The 23,822-nt window shown below is 37.5% G+C and overlaps 2 protein-coding genes and 1 pseudogene across 2 annotated transcripts; all 3 read right to left on the bottom strand.

Moving 5' to 3' along the window:
- Positions 1 to 8,363: 8,363 nt before the first annotated feature.
- On the bottom strand, positions 8,364 to 10,313 carry LOC121253313. The gene is made up of 6 exons (XM_041153347.1): positions 10,028 to 10,313; positions 9,669 to 9,937; positions 9,366 to 9,575; positions 9,176 to 9,268; positions 8,841 to 8,936; positions 8,364 to 8,711 (listed from the first exon to the last, which is right to left on the bottom strand). Exons 1-6 carry the CDS (start codon positions 10,311 to 10,313, stop codon positions 8,364 to 8,366), a joined length of 1,302 nt encoding a protein of 433 aa, XP_041009281.1.
- A 2,011-nt stretch (positions 10,314 to 12,324) lies between these two features.
- LOC121253312 lies at positions 12,325 to 14,328 on the bottom strand. Its single transcript, XM_041153346.1, has 2 exons — positions 14,269 to 14,328; positions 12,325 to 14,163 (listed from the first exon to the last, which is right to left on the bottom strand). The coding sequence occupies exons 1-2, from the start codon at positions 14,326 to 14,328 to the stop codon at positions 12,325 to 12,327; spliced, it is 1,899 nt and encodes a 632-aa protein (XP_041009280.1).
- A 6,807-nt stretch (positions 14,329 to 21,135) lies between these two features.
- LOC121253311 lies at positions 21,136 to 23,512 on the bottom strand (annotated as a pseudogene).
- Positions 23,513 to 23,822: the final 310 nt, after the last annotated feature.

Below are 23,822 nucleotides of genomic sequence, written 5' to 3'. Positions count from 1 at the left end.
ATGTTTAGTTGTAACTTGTATCATATTTATTTAAAATAATTTTTTTTAAAAAAAAATTCATTTATGAAATATATATTATCATTTATTAATTTGTGCGAACCTTTCCGGTTCCTTCCATTAATATCATTTGAGAGTGTTTTTAATATCATTCTCGATTTTGAAAAGATGCATTTGTTTATAGTAATAACAAGTTCTTGTTGCCATTATCGATAATGTTATATGCTTGCCGGTTTGACATGCCCTTTTGAAAATCTTGGCGTTTGGGGTTTTCGGGGTTTTGAGAATGATCTGTCAAGGCTTGGTTTTTTTTAGATGTTAGTGAACTAATTACCCTTGCGTGTGCTAATTAATTAATGTAATGTTTCAATGGGAATGCAATACTTTATAGTAAGAACGCAATCAGCTTGATTTGAGACATATTAATGTTTGTTTTCTAATTCTTTTGTCCTTTTGTCTTATTTGTCCTGACTCATTTTTATAGACTGAGTCTTCTATAAATAATGTACAAGAGTCAACACCAAACATGCCTCCACCCCCACCCCCACCCCCATCCAATGTAAGTGATCAATCAGTTGGTGGGTCACGAAGTGGTAGAGTTAGGTCTTTTGTTTGGGATCACTTTACAAAAATACCAAAATGTGATCCAAGTAAACCTAGGGTTACATGTAATTATTGTAATGCTTTGTATGCATGTGATACGAAGACCAATGGTACGAAAAACATGAAGTATCACATTGAGCACCAATGTATGATATGTCCGTTTAAGAAGACGGATAAATCTCAGACGACTCTAGGTTGGAGGGTGGAGGGAGGAAGTGATAGTGGTAGTGGAGAACTTGTGCCTATCGCATTTAGTGTTGAGGCTTGCCGACAAGCCTTAGCAGACATGATTTTTCTTGATGAGTTGTCCTTTAGGCATGCTGAAGGGGAGGGTTTCAGGAAGTTTATGCTTGTGGTTTGCCCTAAGTGGGTAGTGATTACATCTCGTATGACGGTTACCAATGATTGCTTTAATTTGTTTTTGAAAGAAAAATAAAAGTTGAGAAATGCTCTTCGAGGGCAGCGAGTTTCTCTCACCACGGATACATGAACATCTGTGCAAAACCTAAACTATATGTGTCTCACAGCACACATTATTGATGATGACTGGAAGTTACACTAGAGGATTCTTTCCTTTTGCATGATTGTAAATCACAAGGGTGATACCCTTGGTTAGGGCATAAAGATGTATTTGCAAGATTGGGGGCGACAAAAAATACTTGCACTCACACTTGATAATGCAAGTTCTAATAATGAGGTTGTTTCTTATTTGAAAAAAAATAAAGTATAGGAGAGACATGATCTTGGAATATGAATTATTGCATGTTTGATGTTGTGCCCACATTTTAAACTTAATCGTTCATGAGAGGTTAAAAGAGTAGATGAGTCTATTGCAAATGTGAGGGGTGTTGTGAAGTATGTTAAATCCTCCCCGCAAAGGTGGAGTACATTTCAAAAATGTGTGGGGTTGGAAGAGATTCAATCTAGAAGGCAAGTTTGCCTAGATGTACCGACTAGGTGGAACTCCACCTATCTTATGTTGAATAAGGCTTCAAAATTTAAAAGGGTTTTTGATCTTTTGGAGGAAGAAGATCCGTGCTTCCTTAATAGTATTAGAGATGACGATGATGAAAATGTAGACCATGTGATGAATACGAGAAAGTCAAAGAAGTTAGGGTCTCCCAATGCATCCGATTGGGCGAAGGTGCAGTTGTCTGTGAGGTTCCTTGCATTATTTCATGATGCAACTTTAAAATTCTCGGAGGGTGAATATGTAATTTGTAATATTTTTTTATCGGAGTTGGTTATTATTAAAGATGTCATTAACATGGAGTGTGAAGAACAAAACCCCGTGGTGGCATTAATGGCCACAAATATGAAGCGAAAGTTTGACAAGTATTGGGAGAACTTGAAAAATCAGAATATGTTGCTATATGTTGGTGTTCTTCTTGATCCTCACTACAAGATGAGATATCTTGATTTTGGATTGGGAAAAATGTATGCACATGACCATACAAAAAAATTGATTTATGTTGGAATGTGAAAAATGCATTTATCCACATATATGAGGCATTCAGGAAAAATGAAGAAGAGCATTCTCCTCAGCGCAAAAGTTCCCAAACTGTCTTCTTGATTCTCCTTCAGCTGACAAGGTGACGAGTAGAAAGACAAATTTGATGGTTGAATTTAAGCAACAGCTGCAGTCAGAAGATAGTTTGGAAAGTAAGTTAGAGGTTAATAGATATCTAGCTGAAAAATATGAGGATGAAGATGATAGTTTTGACCTACTAATTTGGTGGAAGGTGAATTTTGCTAGATATCGCGTACTTTCCAAGGTTGCACGCGATGTACTTGCAATACCAGTATCTATTGTGCCCTCTGAATCTACATTTAGCACTGCGGGTCGTGTACTTGACATTTTTCGAAGTAGTTTAAATCCAATGAGTGTTGAGGGTCTCATACGTGCACCAAACTAGCTTCGTTCTTCTTCTACTCCAATATGCCTTAGGACTTTAATGGATGAAGTGGAGGAATTTGAGAAGCAGCTAGATATGAGTATATAATAAAATTATCTTTAATATTTTTTGTGGTTTATTTTGTTTTATCTTCTATATTATGTAATTTTATTTAACTTATTTTGATTTAAATTTTTATGGATAGAACTTATTAGGGACCCAAACTTTGCTGATTCTGTAGAGGCGTCAAATTCAATGCCTACTGGTCCTATACCTAATGTTAATTAAAGTCTAAAGAGGTGAGAAGATTGTTGGTAAGCTAGGCTCTCATATCACTAACCAGTTTTGTATCTATATATGCATCTAGATTCTAGCCTACCATGCTAAGGACTAATTCATTTGGATAAATGATCGATCGGACTATATATGTTAATTAGGACTAATTTAATTTCTTCTCTATAGTCTCTATGGTCAAATATATATGTTATATTATAAGTAGATGAATACGATGAAAGAGGTAGAAAGAGGTGGAAATGAAGATTTTATTGACAAGATTTTATTTTGTTATTACATAATCAAACCAAAATGTATGAGATAATTTCAATTTGGTTTTTGGTGTTTTTCATTTTGGGTCCTTGGTAACTTTTGCTTTATTACATAAATTTGGTTGTAGGGATTTCTTACATGGAAACTTGAGTTCCAGTAATTAAGCAGATATGAACGTCACTCCTCTAGTCCTCTTTAAGAACTGGCTAGAATATCACTAACCAGTTTTGTTGATGCGAACTTTCAACCTTATTCTAATATTTTTGTCTTTCAAAACTCTATAAATTACTCATTATATGTTAAGTACTTAAGTTGTTAAGTTTTGGATTATAATTTGTAATTTGTAATTTGTAATCTTTTGTATTATTATTTTTTGTTTGGTTTTTTTAGTTTTTTATATAGATTAGTTTTTTTTTTTTTTTATCATTGTATTTTTCAAGATCAAGTTTTTTTTTTAGTAGTTTTAGCAAAAAAAAATGTACAAAATTTGAAATGGACCGATATAATTGAAATTTGGCAAAAAAAAAAAAAAAATCAGATTTAAATGGGCTGAATGATCCATTTTAGGCATGTCTAGACCGACTGGCACTACAAGAAACAAGGTCTTTTCCGGCGCTTAAATTCGCCGCAAATAACCACCGAAATCGCTGCAAATAATTATTCGCAGCGATTTATGTTGCGCCGGCATTTCATTGCAAATGTAGAGCCTTTTAAAATAATAGCCAGCGAAACACAGAAATGGTCGCCAAAAATTTTTATTTGCAGCGATTTATTTCGCTGCTAATATTATTAATGACGCCGCAAATAACGTTGGGATTTCGGTCACGTATCGCTGCGAAAAATTATTTGCAGCACATTTGTTTGGCTGTAAATGATCTTTAGCGGCGAGTTTAAGGCGCCGCAAAAAAATCCTAGTTTTAGCGTCCAAGTATATTCGCCGCAGATAAGTATTAACAACTGAGGCATCTTTTTAGCGGCGACAATAAATCGCCGCAAATAATCTTTCGGCGCTTTAGCGTCTATATATATTCGCCGCAAATACACAAAACATAAATCTAAATTTTTTCTCGCGAACATAAAATCGCCGCAAATAATCTTTTGAAACTGGTGTAACATTACACGTACAGAATGCACAATTTTTTTTTTGGGTACCTAATTTCCTGCTCCAACTCATTTATAATATTACCAAATTGTACATTAATCCATAATAGCATATATTAATATATGAAAATTCAAGTTTTCATCCAATACATGATCAGTACATCAGACCCTTTAAGCTGGTTACTATAAACTGGCATATCATGGTGCAATATTAATGGAAGGCAATAAAGTCTTACAAATGGGAGCAGCTAATGTCTCTTACAAGCTTTAAAGTACATATCAAACATCCACAATCTAGGTGATACAAGTATAAACAAATAATGGTGGGTGGAGTTCATCCGCAACTTCGCACATCGATGGTTGATGATTTGCGATGACTTGGTGATTGAGCGGCAAAGATCAATCCAGCTGTCTGGAACAGGGTTATCAAGTATTCCATCTACTGCCTTCTACATGAGCTGCACAAAAGAAGGCACGCAAGTCTGAAATGAAGCCTTTAATATGATAACAAATGGTGTATGTGAACAAATAATGGTGCAATTAATAGCACTAATGCCAATTGAAGTACATACACTGCCTTCTACATGTTATAATTTTTTTGGGCATAAAACTCACACGAACAAATAGCAGAAATTATCTAAAACCTTTTTTTAGCTAGCTAGCTACCTAATAGTAATATATATTGTTAATCTAATTAGAAAATGTATTAAAATGGAAGTATATATAGGTATTCAAGATGATTATGATCTGTATTAGATCATGTGGTACATTATATTTGCATATACCACATGCATGCTAAGGAAGATGATTTCAGACTTGCATACAATTGTTCATGAAAACTGCATTATTATTATTTTTAATTTTTTTTAGCATCTTCCTCAATCAAGCCTTTCGAAGGATGCATACTACATATATTACTGCCCTTGCATTGCATGACCGGCCTAGGAAAGGTCATGCACTTGCATTGCATCACACTTGCATTGCATTGCATTGCATCAGTCTCACTTTTTAATGTTGCATTATCACCTTTTTTTGTTTATGTAATTGGGGGTGGCTAAGGTATATGTGTGATTAAGTATCTCAAAAAAAGTGATGAAACCACAATAAATGCCATTATTGTTGCAACCATAAACTACATTATTAGGAAAAAGAAATAATAATTTAACAGTTAAGAAAGTTAATAATGCATATATAAAACTAGTTAATTAGTAACCTATTACACCTATATATCAATATTCAAATTGTATATAGATAATATGAGATATCCCAGCTCATTCCCTACATGAAGAGAACCTGTGTTAGTATTATTCTGTCTTAAATATATGCTAAATCCAGTACTAGGCCAGGCATGCATAATGCAGACACACACCTCAGCAAACCCAACATGCAAATTAAACTTTGGGGGACTATATATATAAATATATATATATATAGTATATACTACTGTTTTTAGGGTTTAAAGGCCCGGCTATCTATTTATCCATCTATATATCTAGATATAGCTAGAGGCCCTGGCCGTTGTGGGTGGTTTTGGGGATTTCAAGGACTGTGTAAATAATAATCTGTCATAGGGCTGAGGAAAAGGGAATAATCTATCATAAGACAAGGTAGCCGCCAACCTGTGCGGATAAACTCGTGCCCAATCCTGAAGGGTACGGGTCTAAAAGATCAAAAATTAAAATAACAAAAAATTGGACCACCATTAGATATTGCATGACTTGTACAAGATCTACCGCTTAATAATGTTCATTCTTTTTTCTTTTTCTGATCTCCAGGGCTATATATATATTATTTCTATCATCATGATGTGAACCACGACATGGTTATCACTAAATGTTGAGCAAATTGCCTAACTCATTTGGGCTGCTAAATATGCCATTAATTATTAAGTCTATTTCATTTCCTGTCCTGTTCTGGCTCTTACTCCCCATGCTTCCATGCTTACCTAAGTGGGTAGAGTGTTTAATTACACAGAATTTGAGAGAGAGAGAGAGAGAGAGAGAGAGGGTCCCCAAAGCTTCCCTGTACAGACAGAAAGCCCACATAGCTAGGTCTATACTGAGAAATAGACCTAAACTTGGGGATGGTATTCTTGTCAGTTTTACACCTCAGGAAATAGGGTCTTTATCGGCGCTTAAATTCGCCGCAAATAACCCCATAAACTGAGTCATGAGAAATCCTATTCTCCAATTAGTAGCAACCTTTTCTTCATCACAGACTCATCAATAATTACCCTCTAATTAAAGAGTTAGAAGTTCGGAAACATGGGTTCGAAGTCTCGGGATAAAGATGACACCCATTAATTTATGCCAATTAATTGTTGGTTACTTGCTTTATTTAATGTCAAACAGGACCACATTATATATTAATATGGTCCAAAACAACTCAAAAGGCAAATGAAAGAATCCCCTCCATTGAAGTACACATGAACTTCATGATCAGCCAACCTTACCCTTGCTTAGCCTAAACTTAGTTATATACTGCTATTCATTTCTTTACTTTAAACTTAGTTAACCCTAGTAAACTTGTAGCAACATAAAAAATTTGTTTTGCATACCAGTTAATTAACAAGCTTATATACATTGGGTTGTAAAATCATACTAGGGGGTTCTTGAATGTGAAGCCTGCTGCTACGTCCACTTAAAAGATCAGCACTGATGTCAATACGTGTCTGCCACATCATTGACTCCTACATCAATTAAGTATGTTGATAAACATATGCCTAATTTATAACTAAAATATTGGATCTTACAAATATTGAATGTATTTTTAGATATGCACTAACTTATAAACAACAAAACTGATGATCAATCAACCGAACTGGCTTACCTTTCAAGAGTGGATCTAGCCAACTTCGTATGCGCTCATGCCATGCCTTACCCTTCAGCTGGAGCAAACTTATACTTTCAAATTCCTCATCACCCCACCACCTTCCCTTGACAACTCCCGGTTTTGATATGTTGCATTAGCTTTGCGCGCTCCTCAGGTACATTATATGAAAATTGAAAACCCTCCACGTGCAGTAACATGGGATTCACCTATATTGACAAAAAGAGCTTCAAGCGATTTATTGTTGTTTCAGTCCTACCCCAGATTATGTGCTTCACTTTATATTGACAAAACAAAGATCCAACAAATTAGTTATTCCATCCATTAACCAATTTATAATTTAAAACATTAATCCAAGCTACACATTTTAATTCAAAATCAATGTAAAAAGCCCTTCCTCCATTCATTCAAGTTAGCTACCTGGGCCCAAAAATACTATACAATACATATTCTTTATTGTATTGTACCCACAAAACCTTACCATATTATATATTACATTATCATAATTCAAGACCTTCCATTGAATTACATCACATGTATACATCACATAAGCTAACTAACAGTTACATATAACATCACAAGATTAATATTACATAAGCTAACATGTTCCAATATAAGTTATAATCTGTCTAAACTAGTATGCTTCATTATCTCATACAGCATCACTCCAAATTAAGCCACATTCCTGAATTATTTGTGTATGTAAAGTAGGCCTATCTATACTTGAGCAGAAGCACAAGCTTATGTACTCGTATGTAATGTATAAAATTTACATTAAATTCATATCATTTGTATAGAACTGCATAATAGATGTAAATCGCATAGGGGAATGAAGACATCACCTGCTTGTTCAGCCTTCCGTGAATTTGGGCAAGATGATTTTGTCTGGTCAAGCATTAGACAAAATGTGCTACCACGTACCATCAGAACATAACATGCACTAGGAACCATGATTACAAAATCCCAGGACACGTCTTAGGCTCTAGCGTAAGACGACCCCACCCATGAGAGAGAGAGAGTACATCCAATATGGTATGAATTAGCCTGTACAACAAGCAACCAAATGTTGTTAAGCATGCCAGTACTACACCCAATCGATATGTATAGTGAAAGCATTAAAGCGTAGATACTTACATGTTTGACTCATGTAAGTATGAGGCCTAACATCATCTCATAACTTTTGGTACATATTATCATACCTATTCCTTTGGATATAACTTGAGCCAATACATATGCTTTCCCAACCCAGCTTGCTCCCACAAAACATATACATATAACCTCCCATTGGATATATATTCTATATATATCTTGTCAATCCACCATCTTAGGCCAAAAATGCACCACAAAATACCACAAAAAAAATTCCCATATTTTTAACCCCAAAAAATATCCTCACTGAGTCTCTCGAAGAGACTCAATGAGGGACGGGTTCGCAGCTAAGATGGCCCTCAACATACGATCGGTTTCATTTTGTTTCTCCATCATAACCTCCATGTTTGCCTTCATTGACGCCATCTCAATCTTGGAAGCTTCAGCCTCTTTCTTATGTTTTTCAATCAAAGCTATATACTCTTTCTCTCGTGCCAAGGAGTGTTTTCTTGTAGACTCGGGGATCACCATCTCTCCCATTCCTCTTGCATAACCCGGTCGACGCCCAAGTACCTCTCTGAATACACCCGCTGCTGCTTCATCAGTTCGTTTGTCTGGTTCTAAATTATCCAGCTTTCCTACCATATCCTTCTGCAATATGACATAATGAACCGATTATGAACTTATATGTCCTAATAATGCATTTTTATGATTCAATCTGATAAATATGTATTCCGTCATTGCATTTAACATACAAAATTTATGCTATAATATACTCACATAAATGTCTTCGGTAGCAGGTGTCACAAATTTATCTTTCTTCTTGGACCAGTGGGTTTCCTTGTAGAAGTCCACCAAATTTGCATTTTCAGCACGCTACATGTGTGTGGTACGTGTGCATGTAACATATTCAATCAGATAATATATTACATATGGCATGGAAAGGTTAATCACTACTAAATGACTATCCAAACAAATGCTAAACAAAAATTGTTGATCATATATGAGAGAAAGCATGGGTTCTAATTTATATACCCTTTCGTGAAAATCTACATCCTAAATTTAACATTATGTTAGTGTGTGGTTGCCATGACATGAGCTTTCAAACCTTATACCTTTTGTTCTAGCATCCTCACAAAGGATTTGCGACCAGTTGTGTGGTTAATTTTCAGCATCCTTCTATTGTCCCGATTTTTACTTGCTATTTTCTGTCATTGAAAACCAGCATTTTAAGCAAAAGTACATATAGTAATCCATATCCCATGAAAAGTCTGGGTTTAATGATTGAACACGCAGAATTCATACCTGGAAGGCCTCGCTACCCCATCGTTCACAGAGCTTAAACCATACTAGGGGGGTGACCAAACTAGTCCCAGTCGCCAATGCCTCGTCATGGCTGCCATATGACATATATATCTGATGTAGTTGGTGGTGGAAGGCATTAAAGCGCTTACGAAGCTGTTTAGTCACAGCCAATTGATGGTTCTCTAAGTCCCAATCCAATTCAAAATCACCCTGCATAGCCCATTAAAATTTAGGGTGATCACTTGTGAATATTAGTTATAGTATAAATTTTTAATGATCAACATCAAAGTATAAAAGTCTTACCCGAACACGATCGATTAATTCATCCTTATGCTCTTGGGGTACATCACTCCATCTTGGGTAGCTCATGTTGCAGTGATGTTTAATGATCCAGCTTAAACGTGTTGTAAACATGTTTGCATTCTCGCAACATGGTGCTGTTTCTCCACTATTTATCTTCAACAACACTTTTCCATGCTTACGTAATTTTTCAAATTCAGTACACTTCGCCGGCCCGCGACCACGTCTCGTATGTGCCTGGTTGGATACAGGCACAGGCGGGACATCCTCACCTGTATGACATAATCACAATAAGGTTGCGTTAGGGGTCTCATTTGTTTAAAGCAATCTTACACAACAACGATATAGCCCATTAAATTCACCTCGTATATCATTGTCAACTATACCGATCTGATTACTTTGAAGAGGATCTGGTTGTTCCCTCGGGGAGGGTTCTCTGTTTGCCTCTGTCTCCAGACATGGGTTCGCACAAGGAGTCTCCAATGGAGGGCTTGGAGGTTGCGTTTCATCATCTGAACTAGCGTCTCCAATGCGGACTCCACGTGGCCTGCGTGCACTACATCTGTACATCATACCAGTCCTGCGACGGGTTCCTCGTACACTGGGCAATGATCTAGCTGGGCCGTTTATGCTTCTCATTAACTCCATGGGTTGAGATGAGATTATGATGGATTTTGCCTTGAAAAGTGTCCAAAAGTCTCCTATTTCCGTCTACCTGAGATTCAACAATAGCAAACGTTAATTACATGAAGCTATTTAGAGGAAACATAACCATAGCAACCATGCAATAAGATAATGCATTAAAATGTCAATTTGTGAAACTATATATATTTGCATGAAGTACCCTCATTAATACTGCTATTTCAGGGTCCACGAAAAAACCCAATGAAAAAGTTAGAAAAATTTATAATAAAGTGCAGTTTGCAACCCAGCATACGATCCAATCCATGAAGGCTGCCTCTTCTGACTCGCTGTTCACCTGGTTTCCAATGGTTGGCAGATGCCTATTCTGACTCCGTTTCTTCATCGGTGGATAGGTCCTCTTCATCTGAATATTCCCAATCACCATAACCATCTCCGGAACCAGATGGAACCATTCCATCATCAATAAAGTCTGTTGAATGTCTAGGCTCACCACCAACTGCCATATGGCCTCGTGCATCAATGTGGATAGGTTCTATATCAGTCCTACTAAGTGGAGTTGATACTGGATATGCATCACAATGTAAAAGTGGATAATCATATGATGGCTCATTTTCTTGATATACATCATCCTCACTTGATTCGTCATCAATATCATCTTGAACCCTTGGCATTGGTGGAATGTCATACACATTCCTATTATTATACTTCTGCACAACATACCAGTTCCCCTTCGACCTTATATCTCTAATGTAAAAACACTAGGAAGCCTGGCATGCCAACACAAATGGTTCATTCTTATACCAAGTTCTGTCCATGTTGACACTAGTTAAATGATCGTCAACTCGTACCCCACGCTTCTTATCACTAACATCAAACCAATCACAGCTGAACAAGTACACTCGACGACCTCCCATGTAGTGTAACTCCACAACATCATTAAGAACACCATAAAAGTCTAAATTATTAGTATCTTCGTCACCAGTTACCAACACTCCTGAATTTTGTGATCGCCGGCGAAGTTCAAGCTGCTTCGTATGGAACCGTTTACCATTTATAATGCAGGCAGCATATGATGCAACCCAAGGGTCAGGACCACAAGCTAACGCATACAAATCAGCGGACACCCGTGGTGGGTTTCCCGTACGTTGGTCTTGAACCTACACAAATAGCGACCCAAAAATTTTGAACTTATACTTTCAAGTACATACTCAAAAGCAAGGTCGGGTTAATTATAAGTAGATAGAATTTAGTCCAATTGCTAACTTACACGTTGCTTGAACCAAGTTGGAAACTCAGTTTGATGCGTACGATCGACAGAATTTGGGTTTGACAACCTACATTTCTCATAGTGCTCCCTGCATTTGGAGAACACAATCGGCCAATCAATATTAGTTAGTTACGTAAAGTCTACGAGATAGTAGTAGGTCGTTTCGAAAAAGCACAAAGGAAGTCATGATTGCTTACTCGAGATAAGGTCCAATCGCGATACAGTTGTTAAGCACGTACCATATGGCTGAGGTGCGGAGTTTATCTTGTAATTGCACATTACGAGCTATACCCAATGGACGAAGTCTTTGGTTGAAAACTTTGAAACCATCTATAGTATCCTCTTCTCCACCATCAATGTTGCGGTCCGCTCGATTAAACTTCGTTTCAACATCTTGGAGATACATGGAGCAAAATGTCAAACACTCGATGTGAATGTAGGCTTCCGCTATTGAACCTTCTGGACGGGCTTTATTCTTAACATACCGCTTGAATTTGCCAAGATATCTTTCGAACGGATACATCCACCGATATTGAACTGGACCCCCGAGTATGGCCTCACCCGGTAAATGGACAGCTAGGTGGACCATAATATCGAAAAAAGAAGGAGGAAATATCATCTCTAATTTGCATAGAATGGTGACGATATCAAGTTGGAGCTGGGATAAGCGATTCACATCCAGGTTTCGGGCGCACAACTCTTTGAAGAAACTGCTAAGTTCAGTCAATGCCAATGCAATATCACTCCTTAAGAACCCCCAACAACAATAGGAAGCAATCGTTGCAAGAAAACATGATGGTCATGGCTTTTGAGGCCAGTGATTTTGCAATCACGTACAGATACGCAATGTGTGACATTGGAGGCAAACCCATCTGGAAATTTAACCCCAGCGAGCCACTCACAGAATTTATTCCTTTCATCTCCATGTAATGTGTACAATGCACGTGGCATTGTAACACGTCCACCTTCAGACTTAAGATGCAATTCTTTTCTGAAGCCCAAGTTCTCCAAGTCACGCCGAGAATTTATATTATCTTTTGTTTTGCCAGGAATGTCCATTAAAGTGCCCAATAAGCTATCGGAAATGTTCTTCTCAACATGCATAACATCTAGATTATGTCGAAGCCGCAACATTGACCAATAAGGTAGTTTGAAGAATATGCTTTTCTTTGTCCAGTTCAACTGTTCTGCAGGGCGTTTTCTCTTCCCACAAGATTTTCCAAATTGGACATCTCCAAGCATTTGTAGTTGAGTTAAGAGACCTGCTCCTTCAACCCAATTTGGTGGCATGCGATAATCTTCTTTACCGTTGAACAACTCTTTCCTCGTCCTCCAAATGTGACCTGCCGGTAAGAGACGTCGATGTCCCATATAACACTGTTTTCTACCATACTTCAACCAAATAGAATCTGTGCTTGCATTGCAAGAGGGACATGCCAATTTCCCTTTTGTTGACCACCCAGAAAGATTTCCATATGCAGGGAAATCATTAATTGTCCACAATAAGGCAGCATGCAACATGAACATTTCCTTTGTAGAAGCATCATATGTAGGTACCCCATGTTCCCAGAGTTCAAGCAACTCATCAATTAACGGCTGCAAATACACATCAATGTCATTCCCTGGTGATTTTGGACCAGGGATAATGAGTGATGTCATGAAGAACTGGTCTTTCATGCATAACCACGGCGGCAAGTTATACGGGACAAGAATCACTGGCCAAATGCTATACGGTTTTGCTAGGTTGTTGAAGGGATTGAAGCCGTCGCTTGCCAGACCGAGCCTAACATTGCGAGCATCCCTAGCAAACCAACAATGGGCTTGATCAAATGTCTTCCAGGACTGAGAGTCAGCAGGATGTCTCATACTACTCTCATCGGGTACCCGTTGCTCTTTATGCCATCTCATATCACACGCTATCTTGTCTGTCACAAAGAGACGCTGCAATCTTGGCTTCAAAGGAAAATGCCGAAGCACTTTTTGTGGGATCACTCGTGACCCATGTGTATTTGGCATCCAACGCGAAGCCTTACATATAGGGCACTCGTTAAGATCAGCATATTCCTTCCAGAATAAAATGCAGTCGTTTGGGCATGCGTGTATTTTGTGGTACTTGAAATCCAACCCTCGCTCCAATGACCTTGCCTCCTGATATGAACTAGGCAATTTAGCATCAGGAAAGGCAGACCGCAAAAGGCTTATGAGCATATCAAAAGACTTGATTGACCACCCACCAAGCGTTTTAATATGTAACAACTTCACAACGAATGAGAGCTTTGAGAATTTAGTGCAGCCGTCGAAAAGAGGACGTCGAGCATCCTGTAATAGTTGGTCAAAAGTTGAGTTTGGGGAGGGATGTGGTATTGATGGCTGAGTTGACGATGTAGTGTTGTCTTCAGGTGCATCTTCGAATGTGCCTGCTCGGATGTCATCTAACATACGGTCCATGTCATCAATGTACTTCTCTTCAACTCCAACCCCGGGATCAGTGTCGTCATCAATGATGGGGAGTGTTTCCTCCTCCCCATGAAATATCCACTGAGTGTAATTTGGATTGATCCCTTTTATGAACAAGTGAGACTCCACCTCAAATATAAGCAAGAAGTGGTTATTACAGCATATACGTCAGGGACCCCGAATGCGATCACTTTCCTCACAATGGTTTTGTGCCATTGTGAGGAAATTTTTAACCCCTTCAGCATATGCAGGTGATACAAGTCTATCACCCAAATTCATCCAGCTTTTGTCCATCTAAATAAAAAGAAGACTCGTCAAATTCTGTTGAATGTCTCGGTGAAGGATGTTATGATAGGTTATTACGATATTCTATATACATATGAGATAAGAAAGTGTAAAGAGGGATTTATGAGGTACTGAAAATCACCGCTGGATTTAGCACGAGGAAGTGATCATGAATGTGGCGTTCAGACTTCTTACATCAATACATATTAATATTAATTTATGATATGACACAAATAGATCAAAGGACTGTGTAAATTGAAACTCACACAAGATGCAATTAGAGCCATAGATTTGTAGGGTAGGGGGAGGTATTGAACTTTATGCAAACTTATATAATGAATGTGTGGCTAATAACTGCATTTTTTTGGCTAAATAATAATGAACATTATAAAGAATTGAAAGTCATGGGTGCCATCAGTATGCAGGAAGATGGAGAGAGAAAGAGAGAGAGATGGAGAGAGAGAGAGAGAGAGATTCGGTGGAGAGATAAAAGTTTCATAACTAGCCCTTTCTTTCTTTCTTTCTTAATCATGAATTGAACCTAAACCCGAAATTCACAAAATATCAATTATTATCAGCAGGTCCATATTAATTAATTAGGATATAATGCTGAAATTTGGATTCATAGCCCATTGAAGAAAAAGATATATAATACATAGAGACTAATCAATTTATATACTGCATGTTTGACCATAAATAAAGAAAGTGTGTGGGAACAATGAGACTCCATCAAACTTTTGTAGGGAATAATGCGACAAAAAGACGACCGAAACTAAATTCCAGCTAGCTAGCTATGTGATCAGGAGGCGGACTTTTTTCCAATTTAACTGCAGGTTATATATCAGATATTATATTCCCAACTCTTAATTTATTTCCTGCATTAAAGATATTTTTGGGAAGGAATATTTTCTGGATCTAATTAACATGTATGCTGCCATACGATTTTCCACTAACAAGTAAACACATCAGCTTTAACTCTAAAGTCCACCAAATTGATCTCTAGATTATATGCATGCATCTACATATCAAGAAGGAGAAGTATAAATATAAGGAGAAGTATACTTTTTCATATGGATAACCAACATAATCGATATTAGAATACTCAACCATATCAAGAAGGTCAGATCAGTTAGACGTCAGCATAAAACATGCAGTGCTTTGCAAGTACCCAAGTACCTTCTTTGTAGATTTCCATAAAATGTAGTATTAGCAAGAAGTTTAACGAGAGTGACCTTTTCATCCATATCATATATAGGAAATTCCTTTACAATGTTATCTACAAAGTCATTGGCTTTATCTAAAGACAAGTACTATTTAAATGTTGCAAATGGTCTTATGGTCGAATGGCACTATCCTTGATCTTTTGGGACCACAGGATTCAAGGTTGGACGTTCAAAAACCTCAAACTACTAGGCTTGTTGACCCTTAAAATACATACTAGAAAAACAAAAACCACCATTTAAATGCTACCAACAACTCAACTTCAAGCTTATCCATAGCAAGATTCACACAAGCCTATTTAGAAATTGCCTCAACCATTGAAGCCGAACCTGAACTCTTAATTAACCTTTATAGTTGGTTGTTCCCTCTCAAGATTTTCATGGCAGATAATATAAAAATTTTAGTAGGGTTTCCAAAAGCTAAGAAGATCAAAACAAAATATCCAAAAAGCTTGAGAAAGCAAAAACATGCTATTTTGGTTATCCCTAGAGTTGCTAGAGTCCAAAATACAAAAGAGACTCATATTAATTAATGCAATCACTTAGTGACTCACTATCTATAAGATATGATTAAGCCACCAAGTAAAAAGTACTTAATTTATTTTATTTATTTTTATTGTTCTAATGCTACATACTTAATTAATTTATTTAATGGTGGATTTCACTCTTTTTCAAAATGAGGACGAGATGCTTGCATAAATCATGATTGTATGTAACATTATTTTTCCAATAATAATTCGCTAAAATGGTAAGACAAAACTGGTATGGATGTTTTTAAGTGTGATTACAATTATGAAAATAATAATCAAGATCCATTTCAAATATTACAAAATGATGTCTCATGATTAGTTTTACAAAGGTAGAATATATATATATATATATATATATATATATATATATATTGCTCGATTCCCTCAAAATTTCGATATAAAAACACTATTTTCAACTATAAATCTCATAAAATAAATATTTAAAGCATTAGACCACAAACATCAATTTCAGCACAAACGCTGAGAATATGTGATTTAAACAGGCCAAAACACTTTTATACAATCTCCTTGTTCTTTGTTTATCTTGTAACAATTTTTTTTTCACCCTAAAATCTAGCACCACGTGTTTCCTCATGACTTTCCCTCTTCCATTTTACTTATATGAAGCAACAGATGCAACTTTGTGATTAGGTCCTGTGTGTGTGTGTGTATAAATATATATATATATATATATAGAGAGAGAGAGAGAGAGTGAGAGAGAGGGTAGTGGATTTGTAGTTGCTTCAGATATTTAATACTACAACAATCCAAAATGCATTATCCAGCACAATATATTATTATATTGTATAAGGGAAAGGCCAGAAATATATGTATATTAATGGCATAGAAGATTTCATGAGAAAGGTATGGGAGCATACATAATGCAAGTCCAGTAATAGTACTACTCAGCTTTTCTGTGATTTTTTTTTTTATCAATTTTTTTTCCTTCCTGCAACACTAAGCAGAAAGAAATTGAGTAAAATTGTCCCAACCACCAAGATTCTTACTGGCTAGCTTTATGACGTGAATTGATTAAAGCTTGATATGCTTGTAATCCATGCAACTTTTCTAATAATTTTTTATATCTTTATTGGTCTCTAATGGGTCATGCCGGCTCAGCTAGCTGCTGCTATGCATGCAGGGCCAAAATTTATAGTGCGATGACCACAAAAATAGTTATCAACAAGTACACCAAGATAAGATAAAAACTCTATTACTTGGAAAACAACTTCATTTGCATTCAGCCCAGAATCACAAATTATAGGGAAAAAAAAAAAGACAGATTATTAGACAGTATTATATCTGCTGTAAAGTAAGACGAAACTGCGAGGGCATACGCATAAGAATTTTTCAAAGCAAAAAAAGACACTCATCTTAAAACCAAAGGTCCAATGCTCTAGTTGATAGACAGATCAGAAGCTACAAGATACATCACTCAAACTCAACACATCCAAGCTTGCATCATATCCAAGTACTAAAGGACGAAACATTCAAAACTTAAGTAGTTTACATGCCTTTTAAAGGTAGTTAAAATGATCAGATCTATATTATTTGAACAGGAAATTGAAAACTACATGTTATTGTGACACAACCTACACTGAACAATTATTAAAGCTCTTAGTAGTTTAAAAGTAATGTGGTCTTCAATGGCCATCAAACATAGTTTTGTTTGGTTATGTGAAAGAGGACCAAACATGAGAGATTGGCCTCTAGTGCCAAGCAGACATTTCTCTTACTTTCGGTCTTCTTTTTTCCTCTCTCCCCTTAGCAAAACAAACAAAACGGCCATGAGATCCTTTTTATCCAAACACTTTCTAATATTAAAGGCAGATACACATAATATGCTACAAAATCTCTTAAAAAGTTAAGGCACAATTGGAATTTGCATGTGGCTAGCTAGTCATTATACATGCATGATGGTTTAGAAATCATTATACATGCTAGCCAGTCATTTTTTTAAAGGGAATATTGACTGATTAAGAAAGATGATTAGCCATTCTTTGCCTGCTAATTAAAGAACAAATTTTGAATGATTGCCTTATTGATCACTTGGTGTGTAAGGAACCTAATTTCTTTGTAAGTAGCACAATGAAGGGATAAGCTATGGTCCATAGATATTATTAAAAACAAGCTGCAATAATAAAAACCAGTTTTTATTTATTTTTTTCTATGATGATCAGAGAGTGAGACAAGGTGACAGATAATACAAAACAAATGCAAAACAATTCAGTACTTATCACATTAAAGAAGATGCACATGTAATTAATTGGCCATCCTATGCCAATCACTATCAATATTAGGAAGATTAGCTTTAATAAAACACCAGTCATGAGATGGAGAAAGAAACATTCTTTACTTAATTGGCACAACTTATATTGCATTCTTTTTCTTTTGCTCCATTTTCAACACAAACTTTTTATAAACAGGTTGATCAGTACCATCACCTCTCTTTTTCTTCACTAGCTTGCACTATATAATATGATCTCTATGGTCAATTAAAATATCACTATTCTAAGACCCCATTTCCAATTAGAATCAAGCTGAAAGAAACAGCTTTTTGGGGGAAGGATAGGTAGGTTTTAGTTTAGATGGTTTTAATATAATGAAATGGTTTTCATTTTTACGTGAACAAATAAAACAAAAGAAACTATATCTCAAAAACAAAAGACTGCATAACATTGCTACATTAGTCCTAAAATAATTGCAAGAGTATTTTCGTACATGCATATATGATCATGCGGCGCCAGTACTTCTCCAACCCCTCCAAAACTAATTTCTTCTATAATAAGGTTAGACAAGTACTCTTAGCTCATTACAACACATTAACATTTTCCATACCATAATACCGATCAAATTCCCCATTCTTTTAACATAAAATTATTGTAATTGTAAGTCATCAACAAGAAGTATCACACTAGAGGAAAAGATTAGAGTACGCAAATCTCAAGCTACAGATTGACTGCATAATGCCATTCTCAACAGTAACAGCATCAAGATATCAATAACGAACAATATACATATATACATATAACCCAAAATACCTAGAAATTAGTCTACAGACAAAAAGCCCAATTTTTTATACTGCAACAAGCACAGATGAAGGGGGACAGAAAGGTAGGAGTAGTGAAATACAAAGAAAAATGGTGGAAGAGGATAGATCAAGACAAAAGGAAAAATAAATAAATAAATAAATAAAAACCTTCTAACTACTATAGGAAAGAGGAGGAGAAAGGAAAAGGAAATGGGCCTTTCCTTGAGGGAGAGAGTGAGGTTGGTGGTAGGTTGAATTCAGTTGGGAGAAATTAGAGAGAAGGGAAAATGGAAAAGACAAAACATGAACTGGTTTCTAGAAGATTTAACCATATGACATAAGTTTTCTTCAACATGTTCAGAAGCTTTAAAATAAACGTCTACTTTTGACCTTTTACCATATGTTAAATAAAGCTTGACTACCTCTACAAAAATCTAGTGTTAAAGCATTAAAATCTGTCTTCAATGTAAATCTAGTACTAGAACACAAACACAAACAATGCACCAGTGAAGGGTTGATGAATAAACCAAACAGAACTCAAAATCCATAAGCTACAGATCAACAAAAAAAAATTATCACTCAGAAACCAGAATGCATAAGCTAGAGATCAACAAATCCATTAAGACTGCAACTATGTTCGACACACTCTTAATCAGTACCCACCAAAATGCATAATTTTTGCAATAAGCAGCTCATGCGAGGATGAAGGGGGAGAGCAATTTCTTAAAGGGAACCACTTACAAGTGTCGATGGATGATCTCGACCGCCGATATTGGCCTTCCCAAAACAATCACTCGGAAACGGACCGCGGGGAGGCACTGACTCCGCTGCTGCTTCAAGTCTGGAATGAGGGGCCTGGGAAAGGGTTTTTGCTCCAGAATCGCCGGGCGCGAACAATTACAGAGAACAAGCTGGTACGCCAAAATGGGGACGAAGGAAATCGGGATTTGGGGGAAATAGGGATTTGGGGGGAAATCAGAAAATCGATGGAGGTAATGGCGCCGTTTTCATTAAAATCAGATTCGCAGCAAACTTATGCGTCGGCAGAACATTTTGGGATTTTGCGGCGGTTTAATTCGCCGTAAGTCTCGTTAAAATCGCTGCAAAAGTAAAAAGTTTTTTACGGCGAAAATTTTCGCCGCAAATAAGCATAAAATCGCCGCAAAAAAGGACAATAATACGCACGGGTTGGTAGCCGCGTCGACCAAACCTATCGCCGTAAATAATGACTTATTGCGGCGACATTTATTGCAGCAGACCAAAAATCGCCGCAATAGAGCCATTTTCTTGTAGTGTGGACTGATCCTGGACCGGACTGGTCCTATACGTGACTCGGTTTGGTCTAGGGTGAAGAATTCCAAAACCGAATAGGTTCGGTCCGGTCCACAAAATGTACCAAGACCAGACCAGACCGGACCAAGATTACCCTACTCAACACTAAGTCCAAAACAGTCACAATCAAAAAAAAAAAAAAAAAATTCAAAACAATGAAAGCCACAAAACAAAAAAAAAAAAAAAAAAAAAAAATTGTAAGTTTAAACTGGGTAGTGATCGGCGTTTCACTGGGCAGGGCAGATGGATACGGAGATGCGGGGAGATGGAGACGGAGAATGAACTAGGGATGTCTTTAGGAATTGGTCTCAAGCGGCGTAGAGTGAAAGAGAGCTAGGTGAGGGAATGGCAGGGGTGAAACACTGGTGAGCTGGGCAGGAGAGACGGAGACGCGAACTGGTCTCAAGAGTGAAAGAGAGCTGGGTGAGGGAATGCAGGTGAGTTGTGAGAAAAGAGGGAAAATAATAATTAAAAAAAAAAGACCAACTGACCTTTCACATCAGAAGGAACACATGAACGGGAGCCCAAAATGGGCTCCCTAGCATTTCTCTTCCATGAATCGTTAAAAAAAGGATTAGTGGGCAGTTGTGGTTGCATCAATCGAGGAGACCAAGCTAGAAAAATTTGATGGATGAACATGCAAAGCCAGAGGCTTTAAATTCAGACATTAACGTATATAGAACATGGCTTGGAGGCTTTAAATTCAGACATTAACGTATATAGAACATGGCTTGGAAGGCGGTGCTAGCGTCACAACGTTTCCTTCTAGCATCATGATCAATGACTTCATTGATGGGCGCTGAACTGCTTCTGTGTGCACGCACCAAAGTCCCACTTTCACTGTCTTCTCTAATTCCACCATGTCTACAACTTCTTCTCCCACCACTTTTCGGAGCTCTCCACGGACATAGCATTCATATATCCAATCCATTAGCACTATTTCTTCATCTGGGACTGACAATTCCATGTTCTTCCTTCAGCAAATGATCTCGAATAACACAACCCCGAAGCTGTAGACGTCTGCTTTTACCGTAATCGGAGCATTGCTCTTGTACCACTCAGAAGCTACGTAGCCTCTTGTCCCCCTCGCGGTGGTGTATGTTCTCGTTTGATCCGGTTTCAGTAGCTTCGACAGCCCGAAATCTGATATCTTGGAAGACCAAGATTCACCCATGAGTATGTTCTGTGGCTTAATGTCACAATGGATGATCCGGGTCTCACACTCTTCGTGGAGATAGTTGATCCCTCTCGCTATCTCTATCAGAATCCTCATTCTTTCATTCCAAACAGGACGTTTCTTGGACTTGAAGAAAAGGGTTGCCAACGAACCGTTCTTCATGAATTCGTACACGAGAAGCCTTTTCGACCCCTCACTGCAAAACCCTATCAATTGAACCAAATTTTTGTGGTGGGTCCTTCCGATTATCTTCATCTCATTTCGGAACTCAACTTCTGTTTCATCCACCATCTTCTCTAGACGCTTCACTGCAATTTCTTGTCCACCATACTTTGCCAAGGAGCCTTTATAAACCTTCCCAGATGCTCCCCTGCCGATCTCTTCCTTGAAATTATCTGTTGCTTGTACAAGTTGATCATAGGTAAATGATCTCAGATTTATTTCTTCAATAAGCACATCAGGTGAATTAAGTTGCCCTGTACGTACGACGTTGTAGCTGCATACCCGATGTGAGAAAAGCAGGTATCCCGAAAACAAGAAAACCAATACAGAGAAGGTGATGAGAACTATTCCAACAATTACATGCTTCTTACTGAGCTTGTTTGTGATCTTTGTGGTGACAACATTGGTGTCCGGGGGCAGGCCACTTGGAAAACTTCTGGTCTTCACGAAGGTTTTGGTTGGATTGCTAATATCCCTCCTCCCAAATCGAAGCGGAAGCTTTTGCTTGAAGCACATTTGGTCTCGGACTGTTGCCACCACACAATTACAGTCCATCCAACAATTTTCACGACAGGCTTCTTCATTCACTTGAGTCAATACTTCATATTCGCTAACTTCCCAGGCCGTGTTTGGAAGAGGGGACATACCGTAATTCGCGTTACCATTCTTCCCCAAGCAATCATTGATCACTGTGAAGTTTGACTTGCAGCCCAAATTAGGCTGATTGGGATCTACAAAGTCAAATCCTGGAGGACAAAGGCAAGAAACATTTGCACCATCAATTGTACAAAAGCTGTTTTTCCCACAAATCCCTTTGACGGAGCAACGATTCTGTTCCGTGATTGCCTGCCACACGATTGTAAAGCCTAAGCTACCTTTAGTCCCCATTTGGTGCCGATAAAGCCTCAGAATTCCGTCCACATCAAACGTTGCTCGATACAAGACTTTAGTATTATCAGCAAGGTATCGCCCTTCCGTGAAGTTCTTTAAACTTGGCCCGGTGGAATTAAGAAGGTAGAAGCGGCCGTCGGCGTCTAGATTCAATGTCACTTTCTACCGGAATTTGCGGTAGATGATGACCAGTAAGAATATTTTGCATCCGTAAAACTTCTTACCGGATAAGCAACGAGATTTCCATCTCTATGCAACAATAGCTTAAAGTTTCCGATTGAAGCATCAGTTTCGGAAATGCTGGAGTACAAAAACGGTCTACAAGTAGTTTTTGTCGAACCAAAAGGGTATCAGTCGGAAAATTGAAGCTTGCCCATATAATGGTCGAACTAGAGTCATATAAAACGAAGTTACCGGAATCATGCATCGAAGCAACTGAAGCCTGTGGAGTTGTTGCGGCAATTGGTTGAACTTGTCCATCGGAGCTATGGAGGAGGAGCCTCCCATCTGCAGAGAATGCGAGAGCCGCACCGGGTGATATCACTGTCTCATTCCGACGTGATGTCCACACTACTGTGTTATTCGGGCTGCCAACGAGCCAAATGCCAACCGTAAAGCCATTACCACTAGGGTAAAACCCAAACGCAAAATGCCCCGAAGCAGAAGGCCAGAAATTTGGAGTGGAGTTTGTGTAAAGGGTGGAGCCAAGGATAATGTTTAATGCTGGAGATTGAGATTTTGTCAGAGGAAGGAGATGAAGAAATAAGAGAAGCAGAAGCTTTGATGCCATTAGAATTATACGTACAATATATAGATAACAGAGTTCTTGCAACATAAGCTTGCATTGATATTCGTATACGTACTGATCATCTTCTTCTGAGTGGAAGCTTTATATGCATGCGGATTAATGCAATGAAATTGACCAATACCAGCTTTTAACTTTATTTTTCTGCTTCCTGCATGTACGTTATTGCAAGGCAGCTTCCGATTAATCAATACATGTTTCTTAATTCAAAGGTTTACACTATATCATGATCATGAGTTTCTAATGGGTACTATGCAATATGGAAAAAAGTGTCATATATAGTACTACAACTCCA

The sequence above is a fragment of the Juglans microcarpa x Juglans regia genome, chromosome 2S (genome assembly GCF_004785595.1).
Source record: "Juglans microcarpa x Juglans regia isolate MS1-56 chromosome 2S, Jm3101_v1.0, whole genome shotgun sequence".
Lineage (NCBI taxonomy): Eukaryota > Viridiplantae > Streptophyta > Magnoliopsida > Fagales > Juglandaceae > Juglans > Juglans microcarpa x Juglans regia.
This window is presented reverse-complemented; position numbering and strand designations above follow the sequence as displayed.